The sequence below is a fragment of the Pempheris klunzingeri genome, chromosome 7, assembly GCF_042242105.1.
Source record: "Pempheris klunzingeri isolate RE-2024b chromosome 7, fPemKlu1.hap1, whole genome shotgun sequence".
NCBI lineage: Eukaryota > Metazoa > Chordata > Actinopteri > Acropomatiformes > Pempheridae > Pempheris > Pempheris klunzingeri.
Window position 1 is genome coordinate 10,003,029 of NC_092018.1, and position 23,407 is coordinate 10,026,435.

Below are 23,407 nucleotides of genomic sequence, written 5' to 3' on the forward strand. Positions count from 1 at the left end.
GAATCATACTTGCAGACCTGCATCCAAAACCTCCTGAATAATATGAAATAAATCAGCGCCTTAATGTTGGACCTTTTCCATTTGTTGCCAGACAAAGCATACTGGATGCTTTCTAGGTACACCGAATAAGGATTTGGGATTTCCCACTTATCATCTTGACACTGCAGATTGTATAGAGAATCTTTTCTCCTGGCTCAGACGGACATGAGATCAAAAAGAAGACTTTCAGTACCTAATTTGGTGCATTGAAAAGATTTTATCAAGTATGTGGCTTTTTCATACGTAACAGTTCTGCTGATTTCTTGTTGAAAATTTTCCATTTGTCTGGATCACAACTCTGTTTGAGGACCCATCTGCCCTGGTTGCTCACTGGATCTGACTTTGTTGCTGTGTTGCAGTTTAAAGGGCAAACTCTCTTACATTGAAGTTTATTTTTGAATTGGAGCACTATTTTAGGAGGACTTTGAAATAACAACATGGCATTTGTATTTTGGATGTTTTCTCTTCTGGCTCTTCCATTACTTCAGTGTGCCAAGATTGTGACTGTCTGTCTAATTGGTGAGTAGTGGAGCAGCCCTTTACTAGTTGTAATAGAGATATTCATTGTGAATATTTGTATTGTATTGTGAGTATGTGTATTTTATGTATGAGGTATATGTACAGAAAGATTCATTTTTGGAGATTTTGTCTTTCTCCTTTCCCCTAGGGGGAAGCCACTACTTGCTATTAGATGAAATTTCTCATAACTTACACCAGCATGGCCATGAGGTTCGCATGCTCTTGCAACTGGGCAACCCTGTTATCACAGGTAAACTGTGTGTGGATTGTGTGTGTACTGTACTCACACAAACATACATATACAGAAAAAGAGTTTTTACAATTTTCTTTTTCATCCATCCTCTGATTTAGTTACTTTCATTCATCATTAAATGACTGCACATTTCTTTTGAATTCCTCCCAGGTTTTTCCTCTACAGGCCGTACAGACAGTTACCAGACAAGCACCTGGTCCTTAGGAGAGAAGTACATCAAAGAATACAATGGCTGGTTCCTGGAGCAGCAAACACAGTTTTTCCTGGGAAGGTATCCCACAGATTTCAGGAGACATTGTTTACTGTGTTAGGAGAAACAGACTAGACCTTGGAAGCTGAGTTATTGTTGTTTTGATCTTCAGTCTGGTTTTTCAGTACTGATGCTTAATTTGTCTCTTTAAGACTTCTTAACCAATTAAAGAGTTAAGGATATAAAGAGCCAACTCAAATCTGATATAATATAGTAATGTGAAAATTTTAGTTGGCTCTTTCTCAGTGCCCTTGCCTCTCTGTTTGTCTTTATCTTACTCACTGTCTCATCTCTCCCTCTCTCTTTCTCTCAGGGATAACTTTAATAGCTTTTTAAACTTCATGGGACACCTGTCCTATCAGTGTGACAAGCTGTTAGGGGACAAAAAGATGATAACTTTCCTCCAGAGAGAGCGCTACGACATCGCCATCCTTGATGCTTTTCACCCCTGTTCCTTCATCCTGGCACACAAACTTGGTACAACTACTGTTTGTATCTTATTAGTTTATGTCATTATTACTATCATACATTACCACAGTAATATATTATTTCCCAACTATTTGCCACTTACATTATTTGCGAATAGCAGATGTATTTAAATGTGCTAATTCAAACAAGCTGTCAGCCAGTTTTATAGTGTTTTTATTTTGAATTAGTCAACAGCTATGAATAAATCAACAGCCACTTAAACGCTCCATGCACTTTACTCTTGATTTACTCCAGGTGTCCAGTATATAGCTTTCTATCCTGGCACTCTGAACGGACCTCTGTCCATCGCTCTCCCCAGCCCAGTCTCTTATATCCCAGTCTTCGGCTCCCAGCTGTCTGACCACATGAACCTCTGGGGTCGTGCAAAGAACCTCTTTTATTCTTTCTTGGCTCCTGTAGGTAAGACTACTGTTACAGAGTAGATCGCATATTGTCAAGGGGATTGATTATCTGGCTATCTTGCTAAGTAACACCCATCCTCATAGCACACTGTATTTGTCAATAACCCCTTAAATGTATTAATATACTAAATGATCTCAAATCATTTCTGGATGTCGTGAATAAACCCAGTTTAAATGTATCCACTGACTTAAGTTACCACTTATCTCACATCATTTCACTCATATTTTTCCACATATATTTCTCCATCTAAATACAGTACAGGCCAAAAGTTTGGACACACCTTCTCATTCAATGCGTTTTCTTTATTTTCATGACTATTTACATTGTAGATTCTCACTGAAGGCATCAAAACTATGAATGAACACGTGGAATGATGTACTTAACAAAAAAGTGTGAAATAACTGAAAACATGTCTTATATTCTAGTTTCTTCAAAGTAGCCACCCTTTGCTCTGATTACTGCTTTGCGCACTCTTGGCATTCTCTTGATGAGCTTCAAGAGGTAGTCACCTGAAATGGTTTTCACTTCACAGAATTTCTTGCCTTATTAATGGGGCTGGGACCATCAGAGCAGCAAAGCAGCAAAGCAGTAATCAGAGCAAAGGGTGGCTACTTTGAAGAAACTAGAATATAAGACGTTATTTCACACTTTTTTGTTAAGTACATAATTCCACATGTGTTCATTCATAGTTTTGATGCCTTCAGTGAGAATCTACAATGTAAATAGTCATGAAAATAAAGAAAATGCATTGAATGAGAAGGTGTGTCCAAACTTTTGGCCTGTACTGTACCTCCATACATTTTTGCCTGATATTCCATCAAAACTGATTGTAGATGTGATGAGAATGTGTAAGTTTGTTCTGTCGTCTTAGCTCCGTTCTAACATTGATTGCATCTGCAATAGTCTACTATCTAGGAATTTTTTTCTCATCTCAATAGCATTTTCTTGTATCACCCATCTGTTCCATTTCGTCCTGATAGAATGCTCTATGAATGTAATTTTCAACTAGCCAGTAAGTGGGTTAGCTGGTATCCATTAATAATTAAATAATATAATTAATAATTAAAGCTGGAGTGCAGGAATGTAGATAAAAATTAACGTCTGTTACATTCAAACCCTTGCCGAAAGAGCTCACGCAATACTAATTAAGCCTTTCACCACCAGGTAAATCTTTCTATATTTCTCAGTTTACCCAAGTCTGGTCAAATCTGTGTCTGATGAGACATTCTTGCATAGAGACAGAGTAGGCCACAGCAACTTGGAGTATGGTGAAAAAGACGTGTCCAAGATAAGGTTGTTTCAGATTAAAAAGATACTGTGATAGACAGATAAATAAAATAAAATCGGCATGAATCACAAACATGGTTCGACAGTGTTTGTGTAGTTACTATCTCCTTGCCAGAAGGGGGAGAGAAAAGTCCCATACTGCAGGTTTAAATCTGAAGGGCGTTCAAGAATTATTGGGCATACAATGTTGGCGCTCTTTGATTGTGTCTTGTTTCTTATATCAAAGGCAAGGAACTTGTTTGGTCGATATTTAGGGAAGTAGCTGAACGCCACCTTGAGTCAGGCCCACCCCCTGGCGGTCTGGAGGGGTTACATCAAGGAGCTGAACTCTGGGCCTTCAACACTGACTTTTCACTGGAGTTCCCCCAGCCTCTTATGCCCTACACTGTGCTGGTGGGAGGTCTTCTGAATAAGCCTGCAAAGCCTCCAGAACAGGTCTCTTCTCTCAATACACATCCAAATAATGCACGAGACTCAGGTTTTTAAATTAACTAGCCTTTCCATCTCTCTCCTTGTCTGTCTCACTCCCTCTTACCTCTTGATTTTTCCTCTTCTCTATGCACAACCATTCCTCTCATTGTGCCTTACTCAACACTCACTAATTTCCCTCTGCATATTTCCTCTATTGGCCATACATTTTAACACCTCAGGATCTTGAGTTGTGGATCTCAAGTTTTGGAGAGACAGGTTTCGTTGTTGTGACTCTGGGGTCAATGGTGTCTTCAGTCTCTGTGGATCCTCTGCTTGTGGAGCTGGTGGCTGGCTTCTCCAGTATCCCTCAGGGGGTGCTCTGGAGGTAACAGGATTTTAACATTCTGTGTGACACATAATGTGATTTTTTTCATGACAAGAAATGAACCCCAAAAACAAATTATTTAGGTATTTTAATTAATGTCAGGATGCCACAGGAAGTTCTTAAACCTGCACTGTTTTGCCTGCAGGTACGACCCAGAGCGATGGCCATCTCACCTGGACAGACCTCCCAATCTCAGACTAGTGGACTGGCTGCCTCTTAATGACTTGCTGGGTACGAACAGTCTCCCTCTCTTGCCCTAAGTCTTTGTTACAAACAGTATATAGACAAAGACTATTCAAAGGGTTGTTCATTGTGGACATTGTGGACCCTCTGAAAGAAGACCAAGCCAATGAATTTCAGGATAGATTCCTGTCAGATACCACAAGCACTCAAGTGTTTGAGTGAGTAGAGTAAGATACAAATAGAGTGTGATGGATGTACCATCAGGTCATTTCACTGTGATGCAATTTTCCTGCTGTGCTTTGTTTCATGTAGATCGCATCATGGCAATGAAAATGACCATGTTCATGTGTGCACACCCCACCCATCCCTTTTTATAAATGCTGTCGGCAGTGGTTTGGTCTACGGACTGTTCTCATCAGTAGGTTTTATCAGTCTGTGCTACACCCAAACACTCTTTCCTTCACTCAGTTATGAAGTTACTATTTTTCTTTTCACCCCAGGACACAAAAATGCACGTCTCTTCATCAGCCATGGTGGACAAAACAGCCTGCTCCAGGCGGTCTACCATGCTGTTCCTGTGCTGGGAATCCCTCTCTTTGGAGACCAGTTTGATAATATGGTGAGGGCTGAAACAAAAGGACTTGGTCTCACCATCAACCCCACACACATCACCAGGGAACTGCTCAGCTCCACTATTCAAATACTCATACAGGACACCAGGTATGTGGATGGATAGCTGGGCTTCATTTGTGATGCCAGTAAATTACAGGATGTCTGTAACTACTCTTCCTTTGTCTTTCTTTATTTTCTGCAATAATTTCCTTTTCTAGGTTCAGGTCTTCAGCTTTGTCCCTTAGCAGGATCCATAAATCGCACCCCGTCCCACCAGTCCTTCGACTCATCCAGTGGGTGGAGCACATCTTGCACAGTGGAGGTGGAACTCATTTAAAGCCGGTGTCACTGGTGCAACCATGGCACCAGAGATACCTGTTGGACCTGGTGCTTCTTCTCTCCCTGGGGGTTCTTGGACCTGTAGTTCTTTGCTGGATACTCTGCAGGAACAAGAACAGCAGGGATAAACGCAAAAAAATACAATAGCAGCACGAAACGTTTCCTCAGGGACATTTCAGATTTACACCTCAGTTCTGTGTTGCTTTGTGCTGTTGTGTTGCTGTTTGTCTTGGACTTACTGTATGTAAGAACTTTTAAAAAAAGGAATTCCTAAAATGCTGCAGATGCTCAATAAATAAACTATGCTTGTTGCAACTGTTTCATACCATACACCTTTAAAATACATAAAACAAATATTTTTTTTCTCTTCAAAATATTGCCTTTAATTATCAAAGGAATGGTGCAAGGTACTGTAAAGCAGAAAAATGACAAATGCTTAATTTCAATGAAAAGAAATGTGGATATGTGCAATATTAATGTGCAAAAATGCATTTAAAAATCATTATCATACTTTTACTCAACTTTACCACACTTGAGTACTTTTTGTACACTAAATAGAGTTTCACCTTCTGGATTTCCAGTTTCACCTCAGTGGAAAAGCCCTAAAGCCCAGTGTCCTGCCCTCTCCCCTCCCAGCGCCGTTGTGTCTTCCAGACGTCTCAATTGTACCACAGCGCCACATTGTCTAACGCCTCTGTGCTGCTTTGACCTGGCCTGCTGCAAGCAGGGTTGGTTAATGGTACGCACGCAAACACGCCCAAACACCCATAGTTAGTCAATGTTTTTCTGCTTTTGTGTTGTTGCGTGTTTCCAAATGGAATCACGCCATATCAGGGTAGATGGAGGAATACTGAGAATATCTGTGTGCTGCTTTGCTCGTCTGCTTTGACTACATAAGTGTAGACAATGCATTGTGACTGTCATTGAATACACCTGAAGTCTCAAAAATATCTACCTGCAAACTTTGTGTATGCGTGCCTGTGTGTGTACGTGCTTGTGTGTGTTTGGGGCAGCGTCATGGTCTACTGGCTCCTCAGTCATTAACCACCAGCACCACCTGCAAGTCTCAACTCTGACCCCCACACCCTCCTCTGCTGGTTTCCGCTGAGTCTCCTTCCCCTTTCTAAACAAGAAACAAAAGCACACAGCAATGTTCACGGTCAGCGCTCAAGCCACTGTTCAGAGCAGATCAGGCCTTGGAAGACCCCTCCTAACCGCCCACTCCTCACATCTGTGTTGGGGATCAGCAGGGAAGAAAATATAGATCAGCAAGGAAATAATGACCAATTAGGACGGCTTATTCTCTGTCCATTCAGCTGTCCATTCTTTCATTCCTTCCCTGCATTTCATTTGCCTGTTTGGCAGTTGCAGGTGCCAGTGAGTCTTCCTCTGTCTCGCACGCAATCCAAAACAGACGGGGCAAAGCAGTCAAAGCATGACAGGACAGGACCACTGGGATAAAAAAAGAAAAAGCAAACTCTAATGAAGCAGAAGAAGAAAACACCAATGCAATAAAAACAAAAAAAATCATAGATTAGAGAAGAATAAAACAGACAACACAGACAACTGTCCAAAAAGTAATTAACTGTGCCACTGTGGGTGATTTTAATACCATAACAACATTTCCTCTACAGTTCTGTTTTTCAATTTTGGTTTAAGTTGGAGTTGCAAACATCTATACATTTAATTTACAACCATAAGACTACGTTTGATAGAGTTTTACTTAAGGTATCCTGCAATGAAAAAGTAAAATCAACAAGATGAAGTATGTTGAAGTTGACAAAATTATAAGTCATTGATTATTAGTCCTTTAAACATAAATACATACATTTTTGTGTTGTTTTTAAGTCAGAAGGAGATGTCATGGATCTGAAAATAAATTTGTATACACGTGGGGAAAAGGATGCCTGTAGCTGGCATTCAACGTGGATATGCACTGTATGTACTGGAGTACAAATCTGTGTTGTTCTTTGGTTAGAGCCCCATCTAGTGACCTGATAGATTAAGAGTGAGACTTGTGCCTAAAGAAATCTATTACTGCTCATAAATGGCAATTAAATAACTTATTAAATGTATTCAAATACTGTTATTAAAGGTACAGCTTTCATGATCTTATACATTACTACCAATGTTTTATTAATCATAACATTTTCCTTAAATCCACACTTGCTGCTCAGTTTGCAGTTTAGGGGCCTTCTCCATAATTATTACTATAATAATACCAACAGCAATAATAATAATTAAAATTAAGCGTGGAGTTACTTATACTTATATTATTTTATGCTACTTTATTCTTTTACTTCACTCATGTGAAGGGAGGGGAAATATTGAAATATTATACCTCTTACTCCACTGCATTAATCTGATAGATAGATAGATAGATAGATAGATAGATAGATAGATAGATAGATAGATTTACATTTTTCACTTATGACTTTTGAATGTAGAAATGTACTTTTAATGGAGTATTTTTGGAGCGGCAGGCTTGTCGATACTTTGAGAAAAGGATCTGAGTGCGTCTTCCACGACTATTTACTCTGATATTTAAAGGTTATGCACATTTTTAAATGAAATGTCATATTTAAAAGTGTCCATCAGCTGCCAGGATGGCGCAATGTAATTTTCGAGATGCTGTTCATAAAAGGAACCTGATTGGTCAGAGCGCTGCAGTTTGATTGGTCGGTGTTGTCAGCGTGGGCGTGGTCAGACGTCAATGTTTATGTAGCCTGCTGCCCGTGTATGTAACCGCACCAAGGACTCTGCAATGTGATTTCCCGGAACCGATTTGTTTTCATATCGTTCTACCCGCCGTCTGTCACCACATTATGCGCCAGCGTTTGACATGGGGAGCCATTAGCAGGTGAAACACGGAAGAAACGGAGGAAAAAGCCGGGATGGCGGGCGCCTTTGGGTTCAAAGGCTGCCAGAAAATTCGAGGTCCGCAGATTAGAAATCTGCTTGAGGCGAAGGACTTCATCCTCTTCGACTGCGACGGGGTCATATGGCACGGAGAGAAGGCGATCACGGGCGCGGCGAAGGTGGTGAATTCGCTGATCCGGCACGGCAAAAACGTAGTGTTCGTCACCAACAACTGCACCAGGCCCCGGGAGAATTATGTGCACAAGTTTTATAGGCTGGGCTTCACCGACGTGATGCTGGAGCAGATCTTCAGCTCGTCCTACTGCTCGGCTCTCTACCTGAGAGACGTCGTCAAGGTCTGCGGCCAGGTGTTTGTCATCGGCTGCGACGGACTGCGGAGAGAGCTGCAAGAGGCGGGCATCCCCTGCGTGGAGGAGGCGGACGATCCGGACGCCACCATCTACAACTGCGCCCTGGCTCCCGACGTCAAGGCAGTGCTGGTGGGACATGACGATAAACTGACTTTTCTCAAACTGGCCAAAGCCTCCTGCTACCTGAGGGACCCGGACTGTCTGTTCCTGGCCACCGACAACGACCCCTGGCACCCCCTGTCAGGCGGAAGGATACTTCCAGGTATGGTGGTGCTCAGTTTCATTCTGTTCAAAGAGGTTTCTCTTTGCACATCACAGCTCTGTTCAGCCTGTTTCTGGATATTTGTATTAGTGACATGGACAAAAGGGCCTACTGGGACTAGTCTGACAGCAGAATATCCCCACTTGAAGAAAATGTTACCTGGACCACAGGTTTCATTCATTGGATTCCTATGATATTTATCCAGTACTGTAGCACAGGACCCCGGTGAGGTTCTGCAGTGACATGGAGGTTTGTAGAGGACTCAGACAGCCTCTCTTCATGTCCAGCATGATCAAACAGACAACAGAGCTTTAGAGTTATGGGTCAACCTGCAAATTCTAGCAGCATTTCTGCTGCAGTGCACACTTACTTTGTCAAAAACACAAAAAGTCATGGTGTTGACTGTGATGGGTTACCCATGGCTGAATGGGGGGGGGGGGCCCTCTGTGACTGCCAGTCTTTTCACTTTTTTGTGCACATTTACATTTATTGGCTTTTGAATTGAGTCATACAGTGACATCTATAAACACCCCCCACCCTAAATATTAAATATTCAGGGGAAAGGGAAATAAAGAAAAACAAATATATAAAAAAAATTAAAGCCAACACACACATACACGGTATATTAATAAGAGGTGTAGAGGTTTTGTTTTGTCATTTTCACTCAGCTTGATCACTTTCCAAGAGTTGCATAAAACACACATTGTTTGAACACCCCACCACCCTAAAGGAGCCCACAGAGTGTGCAGCACAGACTGCACACGGCTGCTTCATTACAGCATATTTAACCCAGAACTCAGAGCACTAACCATCATTCCTGTGCTGAAATACCACCTGGCCTCAGCTGTGTGTCAGTGTGTGATGATTTTATTAAACACAGATGTATTCAAGAATGAATATGCATCATGAAGTGATATATTCAAGGTATGAAAACTATTTTGCAGGGCGTCAAGATGAGGTGATAATGGGACGGACATGACCCTGGTTCAAGTCCAGCCTGGGGCCTTTGCCGCATGTCATCTCTCGTCTCTCTCTCTCCTCATTTACTGCCACCTCCCGACATTTAAAAAGTGGGTGGCTGGGAGAGAGGATGTCTCTTGACGTTCCTTATAATCTAACCTCGCTCTTCTCTTTACCCCCCCGGCAGGTTCTGGGTCCCTCACTGCAGCCCTGGAGGTGTCCTCAGGTCGCAAGGCCACTGTGATCGGCAAGCCCAGCCGCTTCATGTTCGAGTGCATCTCCAGCCAGTTCAGGGGGGTGGATCCCGCCCAGTGCCTGATGGTCGGGGACCGCCTAGAGACAGACATGCTGTTCGGGTCCAACTGCGGCCTCGACACCATGCTCACTCTCACCGGGGTGTCTCAGATCGAGGAGGCCCAGGAGTACAGGAATAGTGAGCTGACCACCAACCACAGCCTGGTGCCCGACTACGTGGTGGACACCATCGCCGATTTCTTACCTGCTTTTGAGGAATTGGACGAACAGAGCAACTGACCAGTCCTTTCGCCTCCGGCACAGAGCACAGGATGCTTCTACCACATTTCAAGTGCAATGGTTAGTCTGGCGTTTGCAAAAAGAAAAAAGAAAAAAAAAAAAACCTTCCAATCCACAATGATAACAAACTGTGAATGCTCCTCAACAACAAGGCGGCGCCGTTTATGTTGTGCCCAAGACATGCGACAGAATATTCTCCCCAAAATAGAGTATTCCAGTGCATACCTGTGTTTCTTCTAGTGTCGTGCCCATTTGTGACTTGACGGTTCCTGGTTGCTGTAAGTGTTTATATTAGTAACGGAATATACTGCACTTTCTTGTTCATAGCTCGTGTTTGATATTGGGTTTTGAACATCCAGAGGTATTTTTGTAAAGCCATGAATTGTTCTGTAACATTCATGTGTTTACAAGCTGGTTTGATATGTTTTGTTTTTTTTTGCCAAATGACGGACATGTACTTACTAACACAGTTGTTTTCTCATATGTGTTTGCCTGGGTGTGACTTCTCCCTGACAAAGACGAGAAGATTAGAAACTAAAACTGTGTGAGCTTTTCTCAGCTCTGGTATAGACTAAGACGACAATCTGCCAGTCAGACGGGTGAAGTGTGTACTCACTTTGGGCCTTTCTGTCATGTCTGTACTACTTGTGCCAATATCCATCTGAGTAATAAACAGCTTACCGAATCACTTGTTTAGAAAACCAGTAACATGTTAATGGTGGCTGGTCATACTGCGCTGTTGTGAAGTTTCAATGTTGTTAATGTTTACCATATAGAGCATGCCAGCAATGGTAACAACAATAAAAGCCTAAAAGTAATCCTAAATATGATGTTGTTCATCTGTTGAAGACAATGATGTCCTTTCATTACAAATGTCCTTATCATCTTCTGATTGTTTCATGTCTACATCAAACTAAGGACAAGATAAGGACACCACAGTCAAAATACAATATTCTTTTAATCTTTTAAATCCAGTGGTTCACATGAACTCAACATCATTTCACTCAGTACTGTTGCAACTTGATATCCAGCATCTCGTCCACGTGTTTAGCTCCAAAAATAAAACAACAGATGAGTCAGGGTATTGAAATGAAAAGCAAAGGAACCCTCCAGTTGTTTTCCTCTATGAACCCGGAGACTCGTGCTTGGTTTTAGGTCTGATGATGGTATTGCACATGAAGCTCAATGAAATCATATGACAAAATTCAAAAGTCAAAATGAAATGTTGAGTTGAGCTAGTTATCATGTTAAAACCAAGATTGAACCAGAATATTAAACAGTTGTGGTGCCAGTTCTTTAAATGAGAAAAAACCTAGAAGCCATTATTATGGCTTTGCTGTGTGTAATACAATGATGACGTCCCTTATAGTGAACATTAAATACAATCAAGATTTAACAACTAAAAAACAAACGTATGTACATTTTAACCGGATTTATGTAATAGTTTATTCTACACCATGTGGCATTAGATTCTCAGAATTAAAGACACATCTCCAACAGATAAGGGCTTTGGCTGCAGTGATTGAGTCGCTTCATGTCACTCTGGTCCACCACGCTGTGGTAAAGAAAGACAGTAGAAAACAAATCAGTAAGGAAAAAGAAGAATTACCATTTAGCAATTAGTAAAAGGACAGGAAAGCTCCTCATGTGATGCATGACACACTTTCCTGTTAGTATAAATCCAATACAATTCCTTTATGTCGGTGCAAACCAAAACTCTTCCCTCCAGTCTAGTTGATGACACCATCTATACAAACAGCAGTTAAACTCTATCAGGGTTTTAAGGCCAAAGGTTTCTGTGCAGGTTTATCTTTAACCAAGGGCAAAAGGTTTAGTTCTAACTGATACCCAGTGAACTGTTCAAGCACATTTCCCCCTCCCCTTCACTACTTCCATCCACTCTGCTTGGTTTTAAAGGGCTAAAAGGTTCATGGTCCTCTCACCTGAATATATTCCATTTCATCTACAGTCAGTGGTCTCCTGCGGAACCTTGAAGTTAGTAGCTGAACAGAGGCCAGGGTGTCTGGCGTGCCAGGGATTGGGGACAAAGTTGCATGAGGTCTTGATGAGGGAGGCGGCGCTGCAGCGGAGGGGGACCCTGGAGCGTTGTGTGGTGGCAAACTAACTGCTAATATTTTCAGTGCCTCTTGGGCTAGAAAAGGACAGGAAAAAAAATTCTATTGATTAAAAGGCAACTCAAGAAGCATCAATGGGGAACATATTAAAAAACAAAAAACATCTATCATGGTATTGTAAACAGCAGTCCATATGTAGGCAAAGGCAAGTGTTCAAATTATTGTTGGTTAACAACCTTACACACTGTTTAAAACTCAATAATGTCAAACTATATTGCAGCTTTACTTAAATACAGTTTCTCAATCCGAAGTGATGCTGAGAAAAAACACTGAAAGAATAAAATGAGCCAGGAAGTACCAGTTACATCACCATGAGCTGCTTTTTAGGGTGGGTCCCTTCATTTAGGCTATCTAGTCAACAACGTACTAAGGTCATTGTTCACTCTCTCCATACTCACCGCTGGGCTTTGGGATGTCTTGTCTTTTGGGGAACTTGATCAGAGGAGCGTGAGGCCGAACAGTCTGCACACACACAGATTAAATCAAACAGAGTGAATTAAGAACGGTTTCATTTTGTACAGCCGTGACCAGCAGAGTATTTCAGATACCTCCGAACACGGGCAGCAAAAGCCTACAAATAACTCTTCAGTAGCCTCAGACTGTGACAGGAGACTCACACAAGATGTGCCTAAGACGACCGTAACTTTGATCCACACTAACGCTGAAACAAACCATCAGAGGGACAGAAAACAATCCTGATCATGAATGAATCGTTAAAGTCACAAGGGCAGCAAAAGTAGCCAAACATCCTGGTCCAACCTTCCCTAATGCAAGTCTGCTGTTTTTCATTGCTCAGTAACAAACCTTAATTCAAACTGTAAATGGACTGTCTTTAAGTTTTGGAATGATCCAAACAGAGCAAACTTAAAGGCAGCACCAGCAGTGTCAGGCCTTCTTTTAAAACTATTTTCAGACATTAAAGATTAAAATCAAATCATAAAAACAATATTAATCAGCTGCAGAACTGATCCATGCACTGGTGTACACATGTGGCTAGAAGTGAGGAGGCTGTCAGATAGTTGTATCTGTCTTTGAGCAAGAAAATAGAGCAAAATGAGTGAAATAGTGAGTGAATAACTCAGCTATGTCTCTGTCTCTGTCTCACGGCCATTTTTAGGTTAATTTCAGCTCTGGATGAAGTTTTCTACCTCCTGAACAGATCTGAGTCCAGCTATGAGCCGGGACTGACTGACCTAACAGCACTGACGGGACAGAAGAGATGTCAATTAGCGTCAGTTATGATTTACTCAGTAAAATAGTGCTGCTGCTGCTGTCTCAGCGTGATAAAACACACGACACGACAGGGAGTTTTGTGGTTTAACAAGGACATCAACAAGGGTACGACGGCATTTATCACCAAAAAAGGGCCCCGCCAAAATAAATCATCGCCAAATCGGTGCACCAGAAAAGCAACAGTTTAAGTTTACAACCTTCATTTTGGCTCAACACAACAATGCCTACAGGGATTAAAATGTTCATGGGCGACGTTACCTGAATCACTCGGGCGGTAGGAGCTGCCATTTTGGAGCTGACTTTGCTCCCCATGACGACCTCAGGTTCACTTCCGGTATCAGAGGCTGCCTGCAGCGGCTGAAAGACACCACAAGATGGCGCCGTTGTTGTTGTTAAGGGCGAAGTCTATACATTAAACACGCAGTGGTCCAGAGGATGCGGTTAATGGTTATGGTGCAGGGGGTATTGTGGCTCTTACAGTCTATAGATAAAAAGCATCAATGGGAGGTTGAGTTAGGGGTATTAATATTTATATAACCAAGACTAGAAAGTATAAAGCGTTAATATTTATTAGCTATACCTTAGTACCTCTGGTTATGTCGTTATCTCCTCGTCACTGCGACTATGGAGAGCAGCCGATAGATGTGTAGTCCCCGACAGGTCAGATCCTCAGTCCATACTGAGCCGTATCACGCTTTGGTGTAAGTTAGCCTCCTGTCAAATAAAGGACAAAACAAAAATAGACCAATAAAAGACCTTAATCCGCTATAAAAAAGATACCTGCCGAGGTCCAATTAGGCTTCCAAGGGTTTTTATTCCTCATACAGCATTTAAAAGGCTCCAATAATGTCAGTGAGATAAATGAAAGTGAACACGCAGGACTTACAGCACTAGGCAAAGGCAAATATCATACCCTGTCTTTTATTTCAGTCCACCTTAGAAAAAACACGGATAACCAGGTCAGATGGTCACGGCTCGACCAATCAGAGAGGAGATCAGCAGCAGAGCTCTTCTATATAGAGATGTGTCACCAGCAGAAAACTCACAACCACCAATATAATATAATATAATATAATATAATATAATATAATATAATATAATATAATATAATATAATATAATATAATATAATATAATATAATGTAATGTAATATAATATAATATAAGGTGAGATGACCCTGATGACACCACCAGGCTAATAAAACACTTTTAAACTGAGCAAAGCTGTGCATGAAAAGTAAATTGTATAGAATAAATTGTAAATTGTGTAAAATATGTGCAGTGCCCCTTTAATACAAAAGATAAAATCTTTGAAAAGAAAATACGGTGTGGGAACTCCTGTGGGAAGTCTTCCTATAACACACTGAATAAAAAAAAATAGCAGTGGCCCAACTTGTTATGATTATTGCTCTCTGGTGGATCATCTTTTTTATAAGGCTCCCTGTAGCCAATGTCAAGTTTATAGTACATGATATCAGAACAGCGCCATCTACTGGATTCCTCCTTCATTGTACAATTCTCTAAAGCTATGAGACGTTTGGTGTCTATCTTTACTGTATACTTACAAATTCAACCTTTAAACCGCAGTGTGGGACTTTGGGAGTTACAAACCTTTATGACAAGTTCTGACATTCTATCATGCAGACTGCAGAGTCACTTTATTAACAGCACACACTGTTGATATGGGTATGCTGTCAAATGTAAATAACAGGCCTACAATTAATTTCTTTTCTTTTTCCATGGCAAGCACAAGCTGGAGGTAATAAAAAAAAAATCACTTTTACTGGCCATACTATTAAATTTGACTTCTCGTTGTGTTCAAGCTGCATTTCAACGTGTTCGTGTTTATATTTTATGTGTAAGTGCATCATTTCCAATGGTACGTTTGCTTGCATGCATAGTGCCAAGATCATCACAGATCTACAGATGATGGAACTGATAAATCAGACATATAAAACATCCCCCGCCCTGCTTTCACCAATCCATCCACGCTAAAAAGGCAACATCTCAACAGTAAAGTGGCCAATTCACATTTTATTAGATCTTATTTTATTAAACAAACTGGTCCAGAGTCATGGAAAACAAAAAAGGTCCCAATGTTAACACGGGTCGACTCCTAACTTGAGACACCACTGTGGCTTCACATACACTACAGTTTTACAATAAACAGATGCACAGAACAGTGCCCGTCTCAAGTGAAGATTCGGCCCCTGACAGCACTGTGTACAGGCAGAGCACACCACTGCACTGCATCAGTAGCTCCACGGCGCGGCTGTTTGACTCAGCTCTGCTGCCAGGTCTGAAGGAGACAGACTGACTCAGTGGGTCTTTGACCTGTCGAACAGCTGCTTGAGTTGGTCCTGAGAGGTGGCCTCTTTCTGCTGCATGAGATCAGTGTGGCCCTTGGTAACACCCCAGCCATCAGGCACAGACATGGAGGAACACTGGGGGCGACCAGAGGCTGGCTTCAGGTTCTGCCAGTAGTCACGACGGGCTCTAAAAGAGAGAAAAAGACAAGAATACTCACCAGTGCCAAAGAGCCACTTGACTGAATTTACATGCAAACTTTTTTGTATTCTGTGACAAACCAACACACTAAAAACTGCTTCTGACCTGGCTCTGACCCAGGGCTTGGTGTGCATCTCCAAACCAGCACCCCAGCTGCCGTGTTTCTCTGATGCAGATGGGAGGAAGCCTCTCTCAAGGGCGAGCTCCTCTGCCACAGCCCTGATGTGATAGGGCTCAAATCCACAGCAGCCACCAATGAAGTGAATGCCTGCGTTGTAGGCCTCTCTGGCGTACTTGTGCATGTCCCAGCGAGTCAGGATCCTGGGCTCCAGACCTGACAGAAGATTCGGTTTATACAGATTAGACTACAGGTTGGTTGCTCATGGTTAAACTGTGGGTTTTTGTGTTGAATGGTTGACCTTGCTGCAATGTAATGCAGTGCACCAGCAGAGGGTGTATGTGCACGCATGCTGAGAAAACACTTTTTTAGAGTTTGCGTTCAGTTTTACACATGATTACATTCATGTAATATTATATTACATGTATATTACCGAAGGGGAATTCTGGCAGATCGATGAATCCCTGACAGCTGCAGTCGGGGGTGTGGTATGCTAGTGGCTGCACCATGTAATGAGCCTTAAGGCCTGCTTTCTCCACTCCCTCCTTCATCATCTTGACAGCCTCCACGCAAGTCATGGGGTCAAAGTGGCAGTTGACTCCAACAATCTGGGCACCTAAAGAACGACATGCATTGGTGTGAGCTGCCTGTTACAGATAAGCAAAGAAAGCACACATGCGAGAGAGACAACACAAAGTGTGGTTTACAGTTTTGGTTGCAAGGTTTGGGTTGAATTTGGCTGACTACTTATAAATGGTTGACATTTGGCACTGACAGTTTTGACCTGCAGGCTGGCCCCAGTTATTGAGTCCTAATACCAACAGACTGAGAAGAAATGTGGCATCCAGTATCTCATGTCTACTGGTAGGAAATTTTGCCCTTGCTATCTTAGGAAACACTGCCTAGTGACACTACAGAGAGGTCACATGAGGACAAGATGGGTTAATTTTAAGTTTTTAAAGAAAAAATCTCAAATTTCAGTATTCCTCTAACATTCAAAAACTGGAATTCCAATTACTGTTTAGTTCATCTAGCAAGAAAAATGCGGATTATCCCTTTTTGGTTGACGTAGACCAATAACAAGGGGGTATCTTTAAGAACACTGTACCCACCGGCTTTGACCAGCCTGACAGCGCACTCTGCAGGTGAGATGCCGTGCATGTCTCCCTCAGGTCCGATACACAAAGAAGCAGCTACGGGCTTCCCTGTTGCCTTCAGGACCTCCACAGCCCAAACGGCCTCTTCAACATGCTCAAAGTACTGCAGGACAGAGACATCAGCACTCCGTCAAACATCCACCAGAAGAGGCTAAAAAAAGTAAGGGATGTATTCAGATGTTCTTCTGGCAAATTGATGTTTGCAAAAAAATGTCTACCTCAGCAATCAGGAAGTCCACGTTTTTCTTGATGAACACATCCAGCTGTTTCTTGAAGATGGTCTTCACCTCTGACTCACTCTTGCAGCTCAGATAGGATGGAGTCTGACACACTCCCCCGGCAACCAGAGCGTCGCCCTCATTGGCAACCTCACGTGCCAAATCGCAGGCGGCCTCATTGACCTGAGCTCCCTGCGGAACAAAGCAAAGTTATGGCTAAACAAAGGTATGTATAAAGGAATATCACGTGTGTTTCTATAAAGAGTGGAAACTGAGATTAAAAGTTTATACATACTGCAAAAGAGCAGTGCTTCTACATTTTTTGCTACATGATAACAATCCAGCAGCTGTTTTCAGTGTACAGAATAGCAGCCATCTGCAAGATATTCTACTTGTTCCTATGAAAGGGGTGTGATGTCCCATTTAACTTACAGTGAAAGTGATTTTGTTGCCTCTGTTCTCCAGTTTGTCGTCACTGGCGTAGAAGGTGAAGGTCTGCATAACGTTGGCCCCGGCCCTCAGGAACTCCCTGTGCAGCTGTCGGACTGAAACACAAACAGATCACACCATAAGGCAAACATACAAGCAAATCCATCTGAACTGGGACACATTATATATATGGAAAGGTCATTTGCAGGTAACACCAGCAGTGGATAGCGAGGACGCCATTTAAAGTCGAAATAGAGTATTAAAGTTGGTAAAATAGCTTGTTCCCACCTGCTTCAGGGTGTTCTGCGGCTGCTTCAGGGGTCCAGGGACCGGCCTTCACGTAGCCTCTCTTCTCCAGGGCAAACACGAAGCCTCCATCGCCGATCACAATCTCCCCAGCGCCAAGACGCTCCAAGATTCCCTGTGATAATAATCAGGCTGGAGATGAGGCACTGAGGCTTGAAGGTTTTCATTCAAAGAATCCTTGACACCAGTATACTACTCTGTAGTGTGGGCCCTGTACAGCACTATGGCCCACCTGTAGCCAGACTGGAATAAATGGTATACCTACGCAGTATGTCTCATGCATAGTAGTTTTCTAAATCCATAGCCACACCCCCAGTGCTCTCAATGACCCTGAGTCATCAAGAAACAGCACATGTGTGAGAATAGCTACTAATGACTGATAGAACTGAACCTTTTGACTCCAACATACTTGTGTCTGCAAAATGCATTTGTCATTATATTCAGAGTAAACTGCAAACTGTAAACTGTTGGCTAAATAGCAATCACTGAAATGAGTTCCAATTCACTGCAGTGGCACTGGATTTATTTTTCTATTTATTTATTATTCATTCATTCACCCATTTGAATGTAAGAAAAACGCCATCTGGCATGCAGTCATGTATTAACCCTCTCCAGATATCTTATATAAAACATAACAAATCCTAGAAATTCAACAATAATAAAGCAGCAATTAAAAGTAACTCCTCTATTATCTGGGAAGAATTGAACTCTTGTTTCTTATTGAGGAACACAAAGTAAAAAGTTGGAAATTAATTTGAACTAATTATTATTTAAAGTGAATTTTCCTCATTAAACAATTTTTTGTATTGACAGATCCTACTAGAGATAAGTGACAAAAAAATCTTGGGTTCATCTACAAACTATTTAAACTGCATTCACTTGTTCAGCAGAGCATTCCACAAAACTACCAGTTGTAACTCCCTGCATGCATATCCTGCAGGACGGTCCTGATTGCATACCACACCTCTCCACACGTACCTTCTTTCCTGGTGCCATAATCCTGCAGCTGTGTGGACCCCTGACTGCTCAAAAGCTGAAGCAACATTAGAATGGAGCAGAGGGCCACTATAAATCTGTCTGAAGTAGGGGAGGGGTCTAAGTAAGAGCTGCTCTGATTGGCAAGAAGCAAGTTACACAACTACAGTGTTTACTCCTTCCCCTCCCCTCTTTCACTGAATGAGAGTATTGTGAGTGTGTGTTACTAGTTTAGTCCGGATTAATTACGGCTGTTGGGGTGTTTGTCTGTCTTCCTGATAGTTTGAGGGTTTTCCTTTTTTGACCCTGAAGAGACAAATTAAATTTAAACAAAAATAAAGGCCAACTTGATGGTAGTGTTAAGAAACCACTACTGACTGAGTCACATCTAATTTAGTCTATATGTGCAATGTGTGACATATAATTTAGACACATTTTTTAAATCTTTCTTTTAATGGACAACACGTAGCCATAAAATTGAGTAACAAACCCAGGTTTATTGTTTAGGGGTTTACAAAGTAATACTCCACAAGTGGAGCATCGATGTTACAAGTGCTTTTTTCCTCCAAACTGAACTCTTTCCCCCTTATCCCTTCTTGTTGCCTCTTGTTTTCTCACTCTGCCTTGTTCATGCAGAGGACTTGGCCTTCTTCTGCATCTCCAGCACGTGCTTCATTTCCTGGGTGCTGGTGGCCTCTCTGTGCTGCATCAGGTCGGCATGACCCTTGGTCACGCCCCAGCCTTCTGGTGTGGACACGGACGGGCACTTGGGACGACCAGATGCGGGCAAGAGATTCTCCCAGTACTCACGACGGGACCTTGAGGAGATAAAGACACAGGTTACACACAGGGAAAGTAATAAAATACAAATAAGAAAAATAAATTTGTGTGCATTTCAGTGACTATTTTAAATGGTTTACCTGGCTCTGACCCAGGGTTTGGTGTGCATCTCCAGGCCAGCACCCCACATTCCATGTTTCTCTGAGCCAGGTGCCATTATCCCTCTCTCACGGGCCAGCTCCTCTGCCACAGCCCTGATGTGGTACGGCTCAAACCCACAGCAGCCACCAATGAATCGGATGCCAGCCTTGTAGGCCTCTCTGGCATATGCATGCATGTCCCAGCGGGTAAGGATCCTGGGCTCTAAGGCTGAGAGCAGAAGGAAAAAGGAGACAGTTGTGAAAAACTGCCAACAAAACTCACCTGGTGATGCTTTTTTTCTTTCTTTTAATGTCAAAGCCAAACATATTACCGAAGGGGAATTCTGGCAAGTCGATGAATCCCTGACAACTGCAGTCGGGAGTGTGGAAGGCAAGAGGCTGCACCATGTAGTGAGCCTTCAGCTTAGCCTTCTCCACTCCTTCCTTCATCAGCTTAACAGCCTTCACGCAAGTCATGGGGTCAAAGTGGCAGTTGACTCCCACAATCTGGGCACCTGGAGAACAGAGGGAAATGGTTACCAACATATCAGAGCAACACAGTTGGCTTTCAAATGAAGAAACAAAGGGATAAGTTGTGAGATCGCACAAGCTTGACTAAATACGTACCGGCCTTCACCAGCCTGACAGCACACTCTCCGGCTGAGATGCCGTGCATGTCTCCCTCTGGTCCGATGCACAAGGAGGCAGCCACAGGCTTTCCGCTGGTCTTCAACACCTGCACGGCCCACTCTGCCTCCTCAACATGCTCAAAGTACTGCAATGACGGAGACGCAGTCACAGCAGGGTGTTTATTTGCTCCACTAATGATATTTCAGATTGAAGGAGTTTTGACATGATGTGCACTTAACAAAATGAAATAAGACATAAATCCACCTCGGCAATCAGGAAATCCACATCCTTCTTCATGAACACTTCCAGCTGTTTCTTGAAGATGGCCTTCACTTCTGTCTCACTCTTGCAGCTCAGGTAGGACGGAGTCTGACACACTCCTCCGGCTACCAGTGCATCTCCTTCACTTGCTACTTCCTTTGCCAGGTCACAGGCTGCTTCATTGATTTTTGCCCCCTGGAAGAATGAGGCAGGTGGTGAGTTTGTTGTTGATCATGCTGTGTGCAATACACATTATGTTTATTGATTTGTCCACAATCGGTGAGGGGTAAAATCTGCAAGATCTGCACACTCTCTAATCTTGGCAGTACCGTGCTATAGTTGAGTACTTACAGAGATTGCCAAGGACTGACCCCTGTTCTCCAGTTTGTCATCACTGGCGTAGAATGTGAATGTCTGCATGATATTAGCTCCTGCCCTCAGGAATTCCCTATGCAGCTGCCGCACTGACAGAAACACACAGATTTGTCATATTAAACGGATAACTTTGTGCTTTTGGGTTCAAGCACCTTCCCGTGGGGCTTCATGTGGTTTTGGATGCGATATATGTGTGTGCTGTCTGTCTTACCAGCCTCAGGGTGTGTGACAGTAGCCTCAGGAGTCCATGGCCCGGCCTTCACATACCCCCTCTTCTCCAGAGCAAACACAAAACCTCCATCGCCGATCACCACTTCCCCAGCATTCAGACGCTCAAGGATACCCTGTGGGAGTAGAGGGACCCACGCACAAACATCACCATCGACGCTGAATGGCTTATTAGTTTACTGGAATTTTGAGGATTGCTTATTATCTCTAGAAATACAATAGGGAAGGCTAATAAAGTAAAAACACAATTTATGTGATTTAAATACAGTATAAGAGCACAGACAGGTGATGTCATATGTGAACAGTTTTGCAGTATATGTCACAGTTTACAGGAGACCGACAATTTTCTATGTGAGCAATAAAACGTCTATGATTGTGTACGTGTTTATGTGATAGAGGATTAAGTTCAGGTACAAAGGTGCAAAGATAAAAGCTGTTTTTAGTCTGAGATTGTCCAGCAGTGACCGCTTTAGTCTGGCTATTTCCCAAACCACATATGCGCACACGCAAAACCTGCACTGACAACATTTTCTTAACAACACCACAGTCCATCGACCAATAGCACAACTTATGACCTACAGCATGCAATGACCCTGCATGATCTTAAACTGTGGCATGCTGCATCAACGAAACCTCGAACCACGAAAACGTGCAGTGTTGTCTGCAGAAACATTATTTTACCTTCTTGACAGGTGCCATCTCCTTGTCCTAGTTTCAGTTGCAGAACTAAGCACTTGGTAACTGCGAACCCCTGTCACTGGAAGGGTGCAGAGACTCCTCACCAATTTTATACAGCTGGGTGAATATGGGAGGACATCATTTTGGTGCCAGATTCATGTATAATTGCCACATGTTTGTTTGGAAATTGTGCAACAGAGTTGGGCTCACAGATCAATGAAGATGGCATGAGTTCAGGCAAGACAGGGACTGCCAGTTTAATGATTATATTAATACCTCTAGTTTTAACATTAACTTACTCCCAAACGCCAGTCGCGTCGGAGAGTAGCACGTAAGAGAAGCTTTATTATGTAGCTCACAATTCTCTCAGAGTTTACTTTGAGTGTACAAATTATCCTCATTGGTAAAATGTTCACACGTGTTCATGACTCAATCCTTCAGGTGCTCTTCTTGTTGGTGTGTCCCAGAAATGTGTGATACAATTAGAGACTTAACGGACAAGCAGTGTCCCCACAGTTGGAACCTTCTGAAAAGACAAGCTTGAATCATGCACTGCTGTCCAGTTGCTACCTTTTAGTCATCAGACACAAGACTGATAAGACTGGCAATGTTTTCAACTCAAACCCCAGTGAGTGAACCTCAAGCTTCCCCCAGAATGACCAAAGCCTCTTTATGCTGTGGTTTTATACAATTCTGACTCCAATTTTGAAAGTCTCATTACAGAACAGAAAGATTGGTATTTTAATCTTAGGCCATGCAAAGAAGCTATAGCATACACCTAACATGCTATAACAACTACAATGACAACTAGTCAGTTAAACAATTAGTTGACAGACATAAAAGCAATCAGCAAATACTTTAATAATCAGTTATATTGGTAAAGCTGTTTTCAAGAAAAACTGTCTCAGATATACATGGTTCAATCTTCTCCGTCATGACAATCTGCTATTTTACTTGTCCTGCACAAAAGTAAATTCAATGTCTTTGGTCTTTGGACATTGCAATGGACATCTTAAACTTTTTCTTAAACCTGACGAATAAGCGATTAAATAATTAAACTGATTAATTGATAATGAAAACAG

General features: G+C 42.4%; 5 protein-coding genes across 6 annotated transcripts; 2 read left to right on the forward strand and 3 right to left on the reverse strand.

Moving 5' to 3' along the window:
- Positions 1–476: 476 nt before the first annotated feature.
- Positions 477–5,398, forward strand: LOC139204469 (UDP-glucuronosyltransferase 3A1-like). Its single transcript, XM_070834502.1, has 10 exons — positions 477–558; positions 707–808; positions 962–1,082; positions 1,375–1,538; positions 1,785–1,949; positions 3,466–3,674; positions 3,890–4,035; positions 4,181–4,266; positions 4,719–4,938; positions 5,049–5,398. The coding sequence occupies exons 1-10, from the start codon at positions 477–479 to the stop codon at positions 5,314–5,316; spliced, it is 1,563 nt and encodes a 520-aa protein (XP_070690603.1). The 3' UTR covers positions 5,317–5,398.
- Positions 5,399–7,865: 2,467 nt separating this feature from the next.
- pdxp (pyridoxal (pyridoxine, vitamin B6) phosphatase) lies at positions 7,866–11,252 on the forward strand. The gene is made up of 2 exons (XM_070834058.1): positions 7,866–8,661; positions 9,809–11,252. The coding sequence occupies exons 1-2, from the start codon at positions 8,064–8,066 to the stop codon at positions 10,153–10,155; spliced, it is 945 nt and encodes a 314-aa protein (XP_070690159.1). The 5' UTR covers positions 7,866–8,063; the 3' UTR covers positions 10,156–11,252.
- kgd4 (alpha-ketoglutarate dehydrogenase subunit 4) lies at positions 11,095–14,403 on the reverse strand. 2 transcript variants are annotated; one of them, XM_070834060.1, is made up of 5 exons: positions 14,112–14,403; positions 13,782–13,880; positions 12,689–12,752; positions 12,099–12,307; positions 11,095–11,710 (listed from the first exon to the last, which is right to left on the reverse strand). In XM_070834060.1, the coding sequence occupies exons 2-5, from the start codon at positions 13,833–13,835 to the stop codon at positions 11,693–11,695; spliced, it is 345 nt and encodes a 114-aa protein (XP_070690161.1). In that variant the 5' UTR covers positions 13,836–13,880; positions 14,112–14,403; the 3' UTR covers positions 11,095–11,692. The 2 variants fall into 2 exon arrangements, with proteins under 2 accessions (XP_070690161.1, XP_070690160.1); XM_070834059.1 differs by having other exon boundaries at positions 14,104–14,403.
- Positions 14,404–15,536: 1,133 nt separating this feature from the next.
- On the reverse strand, positions 15,537–19,291 carry LOC139204183 (betaine--homocysteine S-methyltransferase 1-like). The gene is made up of 8 exons (XM_070834161.1): positions 19,237–19,291; positions 18,241–18,373; positions 17,956–18,068; positions 17,524–17,715; positions 17,261–17,408; positions 16,582–16,764; positions 16,136–16,364; positions 15,537–16,018 (listed from the first exon to the last, which is right to left on the reverse strand). The coding sequence occupies exons 1-8, from the start codon at positions 19,252–19,254 to the stop codon at positions 15,841–15,843; spliced, it is 1,194 nt and encodes a 397-aa protein (XP_070690262.1). The 5' UTR covers positions 19,255–19,291; the 3' UTR covers positions 15,537–15,840.
- A 419-nt stretch (positions 19,292–19,710) lies between these two features.
- Positions 19,711–22,404, reverse strand: LOC139204087 (betaine--homocysteine S-methyltransferase 1-like). The gene is made up of 8 exons (XM_070834050.1): positions 22,329–22,404; positions 21,631–21,763; positions 21,396–21,508; positions 21,048–21,239; positions 20,781–20,928; positions 20,486–20,668; positions 20,154–20,382; positions 19,711–20,051 (listed from the first exon to the last, which is right to left on the reverse strand). Exons 1-8 carry the CDS (start codon positions 22,344–22,346, stop codon positions 19,862–19,864), a joined length of 1,206 nt encoding a protein of 401 aa, XP_070690151.1. The 5' UTR covers positions 22,347–22,404; the 3' UTR covers positions 19,711–19,861.
- Positions 22,405–23,407: the final 1,003 nt, after the last annotated feature.